Below are 14,395 nucleotides of genomic sequence, written 5' to 3' on the forward strand. Positions count from 1 at the left end.
CCAGCGGCTGGTGGTCAGTTTCGATGGTGAAAGTTTTTCCAAGAACGTAGTCTCTGAATTTGGAGCACGCGAACACCACGGCAAGGAGCTCCTTTTCTATCTGGGCGTAGCGCTGTTCAGCAGGGGTCATTGTGCGAGAGGCATAGGAGACGGGCAGCTGTCGGTCGTCGTAGAGCTGCAGGCAGGCAGCACCAAGGCCGAACCGAGATGCATCGCAGGTGAGGACGATTGGCCTGTTCAGGTCGAAGAACTGCAAAGTGGGGGTCCGTGCGAGTCTGGACCTCAGGGCCACGAAGGCCGATTGGTGGTGCGGGAGCCAGACCCAGGCATTGTCCTTCTTGGTCAGCTCCCTCAGGGGGGCACTCAGTTCGCTGAGGTCGGGTATGAACTTACCCAAGTAGTTGACCATGCCCAGGAAGCGCTGCAGGCCGGGCACGTCAGTGGGAGCGGGCATTTTGGTGATCGCCGCCGTCTTCTCGGGGTCTGGCTTCAGGCCCCCCGCCGTGAAAACGTGGCCGACGTAGGTGACTTCCTCAACGCGGAACCGACACTTCCTTCGATTAAGCTTGAGGTTGATCTCACGAGCCTTGTCCAGGACTTGGCGGAGGTGTCGGTCATGCTCAGCGACGTCCCTCCCGTACACCAGGATGTCATCCACAATGATGGCGCACGGCAACCCAGCAAACAGCTGCTCCATCGTACGCTGAAAAACCTCGCTTGCCGAGTTGATCCCAAAAGGCATGCGGAGGAAACGGAACCTGCCGAACGGTGTGCTGAAGGTGGTCAGGAAGGAGGAACGTGCATCCAGCGGGATCTGCCAAAAGGAGCTCTTGGCATCCAGGACCGAGAAAACTGTGGCTGGACCGACCTGTGCCGCGACGTCCTCCACCGTCCGCATGGGGTAGTGCGGGCGTTTAATAGCCAGGTTCAGGTCCTTGGGGTTGATGCAGATCCTGATCTCGCTCGCGTCCTTCTTGGCAGCGACCACCATGGTGGAGACCCACTGGGTGGGGGCACTCACCTCCTTGAGGATGCCCATGTCCACCATGCCACGTAGTGTGGACTCCACGCGGCCCTTCATGGCAAAAGACACACGGTGGGCCGGTCTGACCACTGGGTCGACCCCCGGGTCCACAACGATCTTGTAGGCACAGGGCAGCTTCCCCAGGACGTCATCAAATCGGTCAGGGTACTCGATCAGGGGGTCCATGGGGGCCTGCACCAGGTGGATGTCGCGGTGGAATGAGACCAAACCAAAGTCCTGGCATGCACGGGCGCCCAGCAGGGTGACGTTGTCGGATGCTAGCAGGAGGAACGTGAGGGGCCGAGAGGTCTCCAGAACAGTACAGATAACCGTTGCCTTTCCCACGGCAATCAGAACGCCTCCCCCATAGGCATGGAGGCGGGAGTTGTCAGGAGTAACCCTCTCCCCCGAGCTTATCTGCTCGAAGAGGCCCACAGACATAACATTTGCAAAAGCCCCAGTATCGACCTTGGCAGGGAAGGAGTGTCCATTGACCGTAACATGCACGGATGGATCCGTTATCAATGCAGGTGCACCCAAAAGCGAAAACAGCATAGAGTCTCCATGGGAGGAAGTCGTATCTGAGCCATGGAGTTCCTCATGTTGGTACCGGGAACCGGTTGCGCTATCATCGGTCGCAAGGTTGTTTAGACTCCTTCTAGGAGCAGGGACAGGTCTCCCACGAGAACGACAAGCTGCAGAAAAATGGTTCTGCCTCACGCAGGAATTACAAGTTTTGCCCTGCGCTGGGCAAACGTTATACCTGTGTGACGAGAAGTTGCAGTTTGGGCATCTGCGAGGGGTGACCATAGTGGGCGCGGAGGGGGTGACCCTGGTCTGCGGGTCATTCAATCGCCGGCGGCCGGTGAAATTTATGTCCTGGGGCGCCGGCCGAGATACTGAGCCAACAGCAGAGGCCATGCGTGCGGCATGTATGGCGTCCGTTAGCGACAGGTCAGGCTTCATCAGGAGCTCATCCCGCAGCTTAGAGTTTAGGAGACCGTTGACCAGGACGTCCCTGATCATCTCGTCGGGTGTAATCGTTTGAAGGCGGCACCGCCGAGCCATATGTCTTAAGGATGCAATGAAGGCGTCAACGTGCTCCCCTGGAGTCTGACGCCGCGAGAAAAAGTTGAAACGTTCGATAATGTTATTGGTGGGTATATCGCACAGGGCAGTGAACTTAGCCATGAGACATACCGGGTCGTTGCGGTCCTCCGGAGGGACGAATTCGAACGACGCATAGCGTTCCATTGCCTCCGGACCAGCCAGGTTGAGGAGCAGGTGAGCTTTTATCGCAGCAGTTGCATCAGGATGGGCAATCGCTATATAGTGCTCGTAGTCCCGCTGGAAGACAGTCCAGCGGTGCACTATGTCCTCATCAAAAACAAGCGTGTCCGGACGACGACACGAGGGAGCCATGGCAAAGTGGAAGGATGGGACACAACTGGGACGAACAAATGCTAAAAATAAAAACCCGATAAACAGGAGACGCAAGTCTACCGCTCTGACACCATGTAAAGAGACGTCCTTTGCACACAGAGTCTTTTACTGGATATTGTTTATTAATTTCACTACACACATGTTGTGCCCTAGCTGTCCGTGGTCATCACTGGAACTAGAGAGCGAGCTGGAGGTGGGGAAGCTACAATTATACAAGAGACAATGGGGAGTGGTTAGTAGTGGTGAGGTCACTATGTTAAAGGAACATGCACTGATCTACAGTATCCATTTTGAATTTTAACATTGGATCCAACCTCACTAACTCAGTCAGGTTAGTGAGATTTAACATAATGTTAAAAACATTAGGAATTAGGTACACAGATCACTTAAATGTAGTGGTCAAATATGAAAAGAAAAATCAAAAGTGTAAATGGAACATTAGCTTTTATACTAATGGCTGTAAATAAAGAGCAATGAAAGTTTTTTTACAGCCAGGTAGAACCATGATTAAACCACCTCTGGCATAAAGTGTCGAGTTATAAAGTTACACATGGGAAATAATATGGTCCTGGAAAAAGCATGGCAAAGATTCTGCAAAACATCAGGATTACATGAAATGGGGTGATTTCTTTAAAAAATATGAAGTATTTTAAAGAAATTTAACAGAGAGATAAAGAATTATTGGAATCCAGAACATCACCATAAATTTAGGGTTAGGACATTCATCAGAAAAAGCGAATGCTTCTTAGAGATGCTTTCTTAATGTAGAGTGGTAGAAGTGTGGAATGTTCTTGATGTGGGCTCAATAAATTTTTACTTATTTTTCAAGATGTGGGCTAACATTTAATGCATTCCCAAATGCCCTTAAGAAAATGCTGATCAGCCACCACCTTGAATTGTTAGAGCCTTTATGGTGAAGATATTTGCATATTGCTGTTTGGCAGATATTTTCAAGATTTGGATCCAATGACACTGAAGGATAAAATATATATTTTCAAATTAGGATAATGTTCTAGTTGGAGGGAAACTTCCAGGTAGCGGAGTGGATTTAAATCAGAGATTAAAAATTGTTTTGCTTGATAAGAGTGTAGGGATTGAGAGAGCCACAATGTAGCAGCAGTACATGCCATCACCTCACAGCTCCAGGGACCTGAGTTCAATCTTCATCTTGTGTACTGCCTGTGCAGAATTTTCATGTTCTCTCTGTGGTCAAGTGAGATTCCTCTGGATGTTCTGGTTTCTTCCCACATCACAAATACATGCTCGTGGCTTAATGGACTATTGTAAATTACTCGGGTATGAGTTAATGGTAAGAAACATCCCAGAGAGTTGAAGGACATGAGTGAGGGTGGATAGGTTTCAGGAATACAAGAAAATATAGCAAGAGGTAATAAGATGAAATCCAAAACCCCAATAGATTAAATAGATTCCTGTATCAGTTTATTAGGAAGAAGCAGAAGCAGCTGATGTGGCATCTGGTGACACTGAGGGTGCAGAACAAAAGACATAGAGGTTATAGGAGAAACACCGAGCACTCATCAGCTGCAGTCAGCTCAGAAACATCTATTGTGGCAGATTGCCAGAGAGCAACACAGCACAATAGTTCTGCCAAAACCACAGAAACTGATAGATCTGGTTTCTACTTCCGTGGAAATAAAAACCAAGTACTTTCGAAGTAGTTTATGTGGTTTCAGCAAATCTCATTAGAGCTCAACCAATTGCGAGCCAGTATCCTTAACCTTGAGAGTGGCTTGCCTGTTTCTACACTATCTACATTCATACTTAAATGATTATAAATCCAACTTTCCCCTATAACCACACCTGTCCCTCCACTTCCAGCCAGAGATTGTAGCAGCCCTTCCAGGTGGAACAGAAATTGACATGCACCTCTTCCATCCATATCTATTGCATTCAGTGCTCCTGATGTGCTCACTCTACTTCAGCTAGACCCACTTTGTCCCCCAAAGCCCACTGGAGCACTCGGTTGCTAACCATTTTAACTCATTTTCCCATATATATCTTTCTGTCCGTGGCCTCCTTGGTTCACTCATCCCACCCCACCCAACCCGCACCCTCCCCAGGCATTTTCCCCTTAAGTGAAGGAGATATAACAAGTGTCCCTACAACTCTCTTTTCTCACTTCCATCCAGGAAGGCAGAGGTGCTCCCATGTGGATTGCATTCAATGCTCCCAGGTGGCCTTATCTACATTGGTAAGAGAAGGTGTAGACAAGTCAACCATTTCAGCAAACACCTGCACTCTGTCAGCCAAGACTGCTGGAACTTCTGACTGTCCTCTCCTCACCTGTATCCACCTATCACTTACTAGGTTTTGCCCCACCTCCACCTCTCTTTTTCAGCTTTCTCCCCCTACTTCATCAGTCTAAAGAAGGGTTCTAACCCTAAACATCATATGTGCATTCTCTCTACAGATGCTACCTGAACCACTGAGTTCCTGCAGCACTATATTTTTTACAATCCAACTGATCTATTTTGCTTGAAATATGCTCAATTTGACATATAATGCATCAGAAAGCAAAAATATTGCTACACACATGGCATGACGTATTTCCATACAACATAGAAGGTGACCATTTTGCAATCAATCTTCTGGTGACTCATAAGGCAATTCCATTTACTTTCCCAGTAACCTATTTTCCCACATTTTCATCTATTCCCTGCACCTGCACAGAAGGGGCTTTTTATATGGTCAATCTTTGGAACATTGGAACATTGAAGGAAATCTGAAACTCTGTGAGGAAACCCACACAATCACAGGAAGAACATGCAAACTCTACATAGAGAGCACTGGAAATTAGGATTGAATCTAAGTTGCTGAGCTCTGGTGACTATGGACATGGCACAGTTTCTGTATTGAGCTAGGTGCCGTGATGTTACTGTCTTGCTTTTAGGCACTGCAATTTGAAGGAGAAAGTTAATCATCAAAATAATTGGCTTTGAACATGGTTTTGCTTCCTTCCACTTTCCATCCCACCACTCCTCTTCCCACCCCACTAAATCTCCTCCCTTTCAATGTTGCTCTTTTGAATTATGAAATCATTATGGCAAAATGTTGGCATTAGTGTGTCTAAATTAAGAATTAACCTACATTTATACAAGTCAGGAGAACATTTTCAAAAAGAAATGAAGTGTCTTCTTTCTCGTGTTTTACCTCTAAGAAGCACATGGTATCCCAGGCAAAAAATATCCATGGGATAAAATCAAGGACCCCTAATTGTAGATACTTCCAAGTTCATTGGTGAAAGCCTCTTTTCCTTTCCTTTCCGATGCACTTCTTTTGACTTCAAGAACAAACCCTTTCCCTTTCATTCAGGCGTCTGTATAATGGTGGCATTGGCATCATTGGCATTGATTGGTAGCCTTCTTTTTGCAGATTGTGACGACTATATTTCCTTGGGAAATACCTTTAGTGTGTTTTTGCAATGTTTCTTTCGACTGTCACAGTATTTGAGGGTCTACTGCACAGACATTATAAAAATTGTTTAGGGACCAGGGAGTAGGGCTGCCAAACACTGCAGCTGAATTGATTCTCAAAGATCTTTATGGTACTTTATTTGTCACATGTACTATCTTTATCTTAATGCCAGTGATTTTGGCTTTGGATACAACATAGTTATATTGGTCTCCAAAGTTAATGCAAATGACTTTCTGAGGGTATTGTTGGTAATACCACTCCAGGATCCATGGGTGAGACTGGAAAACAACTCTAGTTTCAAATCCAAAAAGAAAGTTACAGGTGGTAACTGAGTCAGACACCTGGATGCACAAGAGACTGCAGACAGTACAACCTTGAGCAAAAATCAAACTGCTGGAAGAACTCAGCAGATCAGGCAGCATCTGCAGAGAGGAATGGACAAACAAGGTTTTGGGTCATGGTGTTATTTCATGTTACATTAAGGAGAAATGTGCTCTCTGGATAATGAGCTGAATATCATTGCCAAATGTTCACTCCATAAGAAAATGGCTATCAAAATAAGCAAAATGCCCAGTTAACACCATATTCCATTCATCATTAGTGAACATGGTGGATGGAATTTCACTTGCAGAGTCTAATGTAGTCCAATAAAGCGTTTTAGACTACATCCCAGATTTTAAGAAGCTGTAAAGAGATGCTGTATGGCACTAACTAGATGAATCAGCCATGAGAAGAAAGGTTGTCACTCTTCTTACATTGGCTACATTTCATTCCTTCCTCCTGCTCCCCCTTCTCATCATCCTGGATCTCTGATTCACACCTTGAACAACAAGTCTATCATACAGGTTTCAGTATCAAACAATTTTATGTAGATCTCAGCAAAGTCCAGGCATCTTGAGCCTCTTATGCTGAAGGATGCTCCATATCTACTCAGCAAGTAGAAATAGATCTTTAACAAAGTCAGGCATGATATTTTCAACTGAGCTCTGTAGCCCTACACTTGTTCTACCTCACGTATGTAATCAATAATGGGTTGGGAACCTTCCTCAGGCCCTATCTTATATATTTTTTAACTTATATCCTTAGATCCCTTTGTTCTACAACATTCCGCAGGCTCCTACCATTCCCTGCGAAGGTCCTGCCCTGGTTCGATTTCCCAAAATGCAACATATCACACATCTGAATTAAATTCCATTAGCCAGTCATGGACCTCCAGTCCGAAAAATAACCTCCCACTACCACCACCCACAGCTTTCTGCCATTAAGCCAATTCTGTATCCAGTTAGCTAGTTCCCTTTGGATCCCATGCAAATTAACCTTCTGTAGCAGCCAACCATGGGGAATCTTATCGTGCCTTGTTGAAGTGTTCTTTCATAGTAAGTAAAAAGGGAATATAGAAGATAAGAAAAAGGTGCATAATGCAACTTGTTGTCCATACTAGTCCCAAATCTGTGTTAAATTTTTGAGCACTTCTGGGTTCAACTCTCTGAGGCTTTGCTAACAGCAGATCCTGGGCCTCACTCACAGATTAATCTGATGTTCTTTTGACAGCTAATATTTGTCAAGCGTTCAAACTCAGAATTCTAAATGTGTTTAAATATGAGCATTTGAAACAGTTCAAAAAAGTTAAAATTAATAAATATCCCAAAAAAATCACTTTTTCTCTCCTGCGCAAAGACACAATTCAACTTCAGACTTTGTGTCTTCCCCACTATACACTCCATCTAGCAGTTAAAAAAAGCAGCCGACATAATCAAAGACGTCCCTATCCCACCTGGTCATTCCTTCTTCTCCCTGCTCCCAACTGGCAGAAGATGCAGAATCTTTAAAGCATGCACCACCAGACTCAGGAACAGCTTCTTCCCTTCTGTTAGACTTTAGAGATACAGCATAGAAACAGGCCCTTCAGCCCATCGAGCCCATGCCAATCAGCAATCACCCCCGTACACTACCACTATTCTACACACTAAGGACAATTTACAATTTTTACTCAAGCCAATTAACCTACAAACCTGTACATCTTTGGAGTGTGGGAGGAAACCGGAACACTTGGAGAAAACGAACACAGTCACAGGGAGAACATACAAACTCCGAAACCATAGCACCCTTAGCCAGGATCAAACCCAGGTTTCTAGCACTGTAAGGTAGCAAGTCTACCACTGCGCCAATGTGCTGTGCCACTGTGCCACCACACAATGAATGCCAGCCATTATTGATCTTGAAACTGAGGAGCCAGATTCAAAATGCTTGTTGGTTCAAGACATTTGTGTACTGACTCTGGAGTTAAAACTAAATCCAGCATCAGACCATCCGACCTTCAGATCATCCTTAACTTTCACACTATGGAACGCAGGATCAAAATGATCAAAATCAGACTAAGTGATCTTCAATACTTGACATTCTCCTGTCAGTATCCCCAGTAGAAGTTCAAAATTGTGCAGTAGGTATATTTTTACCATGACACATTTTCCAAGCATAAAATTCTGTTTTAATACACATAGAAATGTACTATTGCAGCCAGCAGGTTATTTTTAAGGTTAAAATTTATTAGCAATTCTTGTTCCCACCTGGACAGAGCTGGAATAACAGTTCAGGCCAAGATTTACGAATTGGGATCAGGTTGTCTGGTTTAATAGTAGTAAGACTGTACGTGAGATGACAAACAGCAATGGCACCACTAGCCACTGGCCTCCAGTCTGAAAATCAGCCTTCCATCACCAACTTCTGCTTCCTACCATGAAACCATAGTCCTTACCTTTCACCCCATCAGCCATCGCATACAACACATAAATCTCCGACATTTTTGCCACCTCCAGCGGGATCCCACCACGAGTCACATCTTCCCATCTCCACCCCTTTCCACCTTCTGTAGAGACCATTCCATCCTCAACTTCCTGGTTAACTCATCCCTCCCACCCAAACCACCCCCTCCCCAGGTACCTTCCCCTGCAATCACAGTAGATGCAACACCTGTCCCTATACCCCCTCCCTCGACTCTGTTCAGGGACTCCAGCAGGTTAGGTACTTGCACGTCCTCCAACTTCATCTACTGTATCTGTTGTTCAAAATGTGGACTCTTATACATCGGCGAGACCAAACGTTGACGAGCAGATCGTTTCGCTGAACACCTTCGCTCAGTCCGCCTGTACTTACCTGATCTCCCGGTTGCCAAACTCTTTAATTCCCCTTACCATTCTCAAACTGTCCTTTCTGTCGTCGGCCTCCTCCATTGTCAGAGTGAGGGTAATCACAAATTGGAGGAATAGAATCTCATATTTCGCTTGGGCAGCTTACAACCCAGTGGTATTAATCTCTCTAACTTCAAGTAAGCTGCACCCTCTCTCTCCATCCCTCCCCCACCCAAGACACACCAGATTCCCGTTCTCACCTAGCAGACAGCTAACAATGGCCTGTTTCCTTTATCATCATTACTTTTTTGCATATCTTTCATTCATTTGTTCTATATATTCCACCAGGGGGCGCCACATGATGGCTGCCTCACCTACAGTCTATCTATCCTTTTTGAACTCTTTTGTTATTTTTGATAAGTTTTAAAAGTGTGTGTAAACATTTTCTGGTTTGTTTTATGTGGGGGGTGGGGGAGGGGAGAGGGGGAAACCTTTTTTCAATCTCTTACCTTGCTGGAGATGCGATTGCTTTCCGGATCGCATCTCCAGTTTCTCTGCGGCCTAACATCGTGGAGCTGGAGGTCTTGCCTGACTCCCCCCGGGGTGCGGACTTACCATATGAGCATGCGATCCCTTGCCTGGGATCGACGCTTCAACCGCGGCCTGCAGACTTTAACATTGCAGAGCTCAGTTGAGACCAGTTGGGAGCTCCAAAAGCCGCACGAGGTTCGATAGCCCCAACCCGGGGTATGATCGCCTGGCACGGGGGAGCTGAGATCCCCCCCCCCCCCCGAAGCAAGGAAGCAGGAGCTGGATCGCCCCGATGAGGAAAGCCCGATGCCGGCTACGGATGTCAAGATCGTCCTGTCAATGGAAGGTTTGAGGCCCCCGATCTCTGGAGGACAAAGAAGGGAGAGATAGAACTTTTTTTTGCCTTCCATCACAGTGAGGAATGTGGAGGAATCACTGTGGTGGATGTTCATGTTAAAATGTATTTTGTGTGTCCTGTTGCTTTTTATTGTTATGACTGTATGACAAATGAAGTTCCTCGTATGTTGCAAAACATACTTGGCTAATAAAGTATTATTGTGATTGATTGTGATTTGTGATTGTGATCTCTCTACATCATCGTCTATATCTCTCGTTTCCCTTATCCAAAGCCTGTCTGAAGAAGGGTCTCAACCCAAAACATCATCCATTCCTTCTCTCCAGTGATGCTGCCTGTCCCGCTAAGTTACTCAACGTTTTGTGTCGATCTCCTGTATCCAGTTATGTGTAGGAAGGAAATGTAGATGCTGGTTTACACCGAAGATAGACACAAAATGCTAGAGTAACTCAGCGGGACAGGCAGCACGTCTGGAGAAAAGAAAACAGCGCTGGGGTGGGCTGTGCCGGGCTGTGCTGTGTTGTGCTGAGCTGTGCCAAGGTGTGCCGGACTGTGCTGAGCCGGGCTGGGCTATGCTGTGTTGTGCTGGGCTGTGCCATGGTGTGCTGGGCTGTGCCGGGCCGGGCTGTGCCATGGTGTCCTGGGCTGTGCCGGGCCGGACAGTGCCAGGCTGTGCTGTGTTGTGCTGAGCTGTGCCATGGTGTGCCGTACTGGGCTGTGTCGGGCTGGGCTGTGCTGGGCTGTGCCATGGTGTGCCGGACTGTGGCGGGCTGGGCTGTGCCGGGCTGGGCTGTGCTGTGCTGGGCTGTGCCATGGTGTGCTGGGCTGTGGCAGGCTGGGCTGTGCTGGGCTGTGCTGTGTTGTGCTGGGCTGTGCCATGGTGTGCTGGGCTGTGGCGGGCTGGGCTGTGCCGGGCTGGGCTGTGCTGTGCTGGGCTGTGCCATGGTGTGCTGGGCTGTGGCAGGCTGGGCTGTGCTGGGCTGTGCTGTGTTGTGCTGGGCTGTGCCATGGTATGCTGTGCTGTGGCGGGCTGTGCCGTGGTGTGCCGGGCTGGGCTGTGCTGGGCTGTGCCGGGCTGGGCTGTGCCATGGTGTGCTGGGCTGTGCTGTGCCGGACTGGGCCGTGCTGTGCTGTGCCGGGCTGGCCACCCCCACCCGCCCGCCCAGTCTCCCGGAGCAGCGGCGCTACCAGTGCGCGGCGGATCCGCTCGGCCAGTCCCAGTCCCAGTCCCAACGACCCCAGGGTGGATGCGGCGGGTGCGCTCTCACCTCCAGGTAATACAGATCCAGCGAAGTGATCTGCGAGTCCAGGAAAGTCTCGTAGGTCTCGAAATCGTTGACAATGTTGTCGACGGCCGCGACGCCCAGCTCGTCCTCGTCCATCTTGTTTACCCCGGGCCGGTGCCGTCGCCCAGCAACGGGAACTTCCGGCGGCGCTGGGGCTGGGGCCGGTGCCGTCGCCCAGCAACGGGGACTTCCGGCGGCGCTGGGGCTGGGGCCGGGGCTGGCCCGGGGCACGAGCTCCGCCTCTTGCAGCCACTCTGCTGCTCAGCGGCACAGGCAGCATCTCTGGGGAGAAGCAATGGGCGAGACCTTGCTTCAGACTGAGGGAGACCCAGGGAAAAGGAAGTGCAAGGTGTGAAAACGAGACATCAAAAAAAAAGTCTGACTCGAAATGTCACCCATTCCTTCTCTCCAGAGATGCTGCCTGACCCTCTGTCGTTACTCCAGCATTTTGTGTCTATCTTCGGTTTAAACCAGCATCTGTAGTTCCTTCCTACAACATCTAAAGAGATGTGGCTCAAGGGAAATGTAGAATAGATCATTGATAGCCGGAGGAAGGTGACAACTAAGCAAGCAGAGATAAAATGTAATGGGGACAGTAGGAGAACTGGGAAGGAGGAGGGATGGAGCGAGAGGGACAGCAAGGGTTACTTGAAGTTAGAGGTCAATATACCGCAGGGGTGTAAGCTGCCCAAGTGAAATATGAGGTGCTGTTCCTCCAATTTGCGCTGGGTCTCACTCTGATAGGACAGGACAGGAAGCCCAGGACAGCACCATCTTGAGCAATTGTTTTGCATCTTTGCAGTGAGGAAGCTATCTGCTCTCTGCAGCTGATAAATCAGGGAATAGGAAAGTGACAATAAACATTGCAGTCTAACGAAGGGTCGCAACCCGAAACGTCGCCTATCTATGTTCTCCAGAGATGCCTAACCCGCTGAGTTACTTTGTGTCCACATCACCTAATTCTCTAAATATTGTGGAGTGCCTCCGAGATGGATTCCGAGAGCAGCTTGTACTGGAGCCTACCAGGGAGAAGGCAATTCTGGACTTAGTGTTGTGTAATGAACCGGATTTGATAAGGGAATTCAAGGTTAAAGAGCCATTAAGAGGTAGTGATCATAATATAAGTTTTATAAGACAATAACTGCAGATGCTGGTACAAATCTAAGGTATTTATTCACAAAATGCTGGAGTAACTCAGCAGGTCAGGCAGCATCTCAGGAGAGAAGGAATGGGTGATGTTTCGGGCTGAGACCCTTCTTCAGAATAAGTTTTAATTTACAATTTGAGAGGGAGAAGGGAAAAACGGAAGTGTCAGTATTGCAGTTGAGCAAGGGGGACTGTGGAGGCATGAGAGAGGAGCTGGCCAGAGTTGACTGGAAAGAGACCCTAGCAGGGAAGACGGTGAAACAACAATGGCAGGTATTTCTGGGAATAATACAGAAGGTGCAGGATCAGTTTATTGCAAAGAGGAAGAAAGATTCTAAGGGGAGTAAGAGACGACCATGGCTGACAAGGGAAGTCAAGGACAGTAAAAAAATAAAATAAAAGTATAACATAGCAAAGATGAGCAGGAAGCCAGAGGATTGGGACTCTTTTAAAGAGCAACAGAAGATAACTAAAAAGGCAATACGGTGAGAAAAGATGAGGTACGAAGGTAAGCTAGCCAAGAATATAAAGGAGGATAGTAAAAGCTTCTTTAGGTATGTGAAGAGGAAAAAAATAGTTAAGACAAATGTGGGTCCCATGAAGACAGAAGCAGGTGAATTTATTATAGGGAACAAGGAAATGGCAGACGAGTTGAACAGGTACTTTGGATCTGCCTTCACTAAGGAAGACACAAACAATCTCCCAAATGTACTAGTGGACAGAGGTCCTAGGGTGACATAGGAACTGAAGGAAATTCACATTAGGCAGGAAATGGTGTTGGGTAGACTGATGGAACTGAAGGCTGATAAATCCCCAGGGCCTGATGGTCTGTATCCCAAGGTACTGAAGGAAGTGGCTCTAGAAATCGTGGAAGTATTGGTGATCATTTTCCAATGTTCTATAGATTCAGGATCAGTTCCCGTGGATTGGAGGGTAGCTAATGTTATCCCACTTTTTAAGAAAGGAGGGAGAGAGAAAACAGGAAATTAAAGACCAGTTAGCCTGACATCAGTGGTGGGGATGATGCTGGAGTCAATTATAAAATAATAAATTGTGGAACATTTGGATAGCAGTAACAGGATCATTCCGAGTCAGCATAGATTTACGAAGGGGAAATTATGCTTGACTAATCTTCTGGAATTTTTTGAGGATGTAACTAGGAAAATGGACAAGGGAGAGCCAATGCATGTAGTGTACCTGGACTTTCAGAAAGCCTTTGATAAGGTCCCACATAGGAGATTAGTGGGCAAAATTAGAGCACGTGGTATTGGGGGTAGGGTACTGACATGTCAGATGCAGTTTAATGTGGATAAATGTGAGGTTATCCACTTTGGTGGTAAGAACAGGAAGGCAGATTATTATCTGAATAGTGTCGAGTTAGGAAAAAGGGAAGTATAAAGAGATCTGGATGTCCTTGTTCATCAGTCATTGAAAGTAAGCATGCAGGTACAGCAGGCAGTGAAGAAAGCTAATGGCATGTTGGCCTTCATGACAAGAGGAGTTGAGTATAGGAGCAAAGAGGTCCTTCTATAGTTGTACAGGGCCCTAGTGAGACCACACCTGGAGTACTGTGTGCAGTTTTGGTCTCCAAATTTGTTTCTGGTGAGTTCACTAGGTTCCAACCATTTTAAAAATCGGTTCAGCAGTTTTAATCCCTTCCCTAGCACAACAAAGGAGCATGTCAAGCAAGTACTCTGGTTATCATGCAAAGTTTCACCATTTAATTATTTCAAGAGAATAATTGTATTCTGACTGATGGATAGCTATTTTGGATGAGTGTTTGTCATTGCTTTACGAGACTAGGTTGGGCACCAATGAAACTCCATTGGTGGTATTTAGGAAATGACTCTGACCCTCAAATTTGGATCAAGTAACTATTCAACCTCTCTGTACACTGTTGGATTTACCATTGAGTCCAACAGCAAATCATTGCCTTGCTGAGGAGAGGTACTAGCACCAGCATTACCTTCAAGGCCGACTGGCATTAAGAACTACACCTACATTTATTTGTGAAAATTGAGAAGTAAATGGTTTAATTGTTTGAGTT

At 47.0% G+C, this 14,395-nt stretch overlaps 1 protein-coding gene across 1 annotated transcript in view; it reads right to left on the reverse strand.

Annotated features, from left to right (window-relative positions):
• Positions 1-11,321, reverse strand: part of cfap299 (cilia and flagella associated protein 299) — a 530,788-nt gene extending 519,467 nt beyond the window's left edge. Inside the window, exon 1 of the mRNA XM_078411120.1 lies at positions 11,185-11,321. Within this exon, the coding sequence (XP_078267246.1) occupies positions 11,185-11,298 (114 nt within the window). The 5' untranslated portion in view covers positions 11,299-11,321. The remainder of the gene's footprint in view (positions 1-11,184) is intronic.
• Between the last annotated feature and the right edge of the window lie 3,074 nt (positions 11,322-14,395).

This window comes from Rhinoraja longicauda, chromosome 1 (assembly GCF_053455715.1).
Source record: "Rhinoraja longicauda isolate Sanriku21f chromosome 1, sRhiLon1.1, whole genome shotgun sequence".
In the NCBI taxonomy this organism is placed as follows: domain Eukaryota; kingdom Metazoa; phylum Chordata; class Chondrichthyes; order Rajiformes; family Arhynchobatidae; genus Rhinoraja; species Rhinoraja longicauda.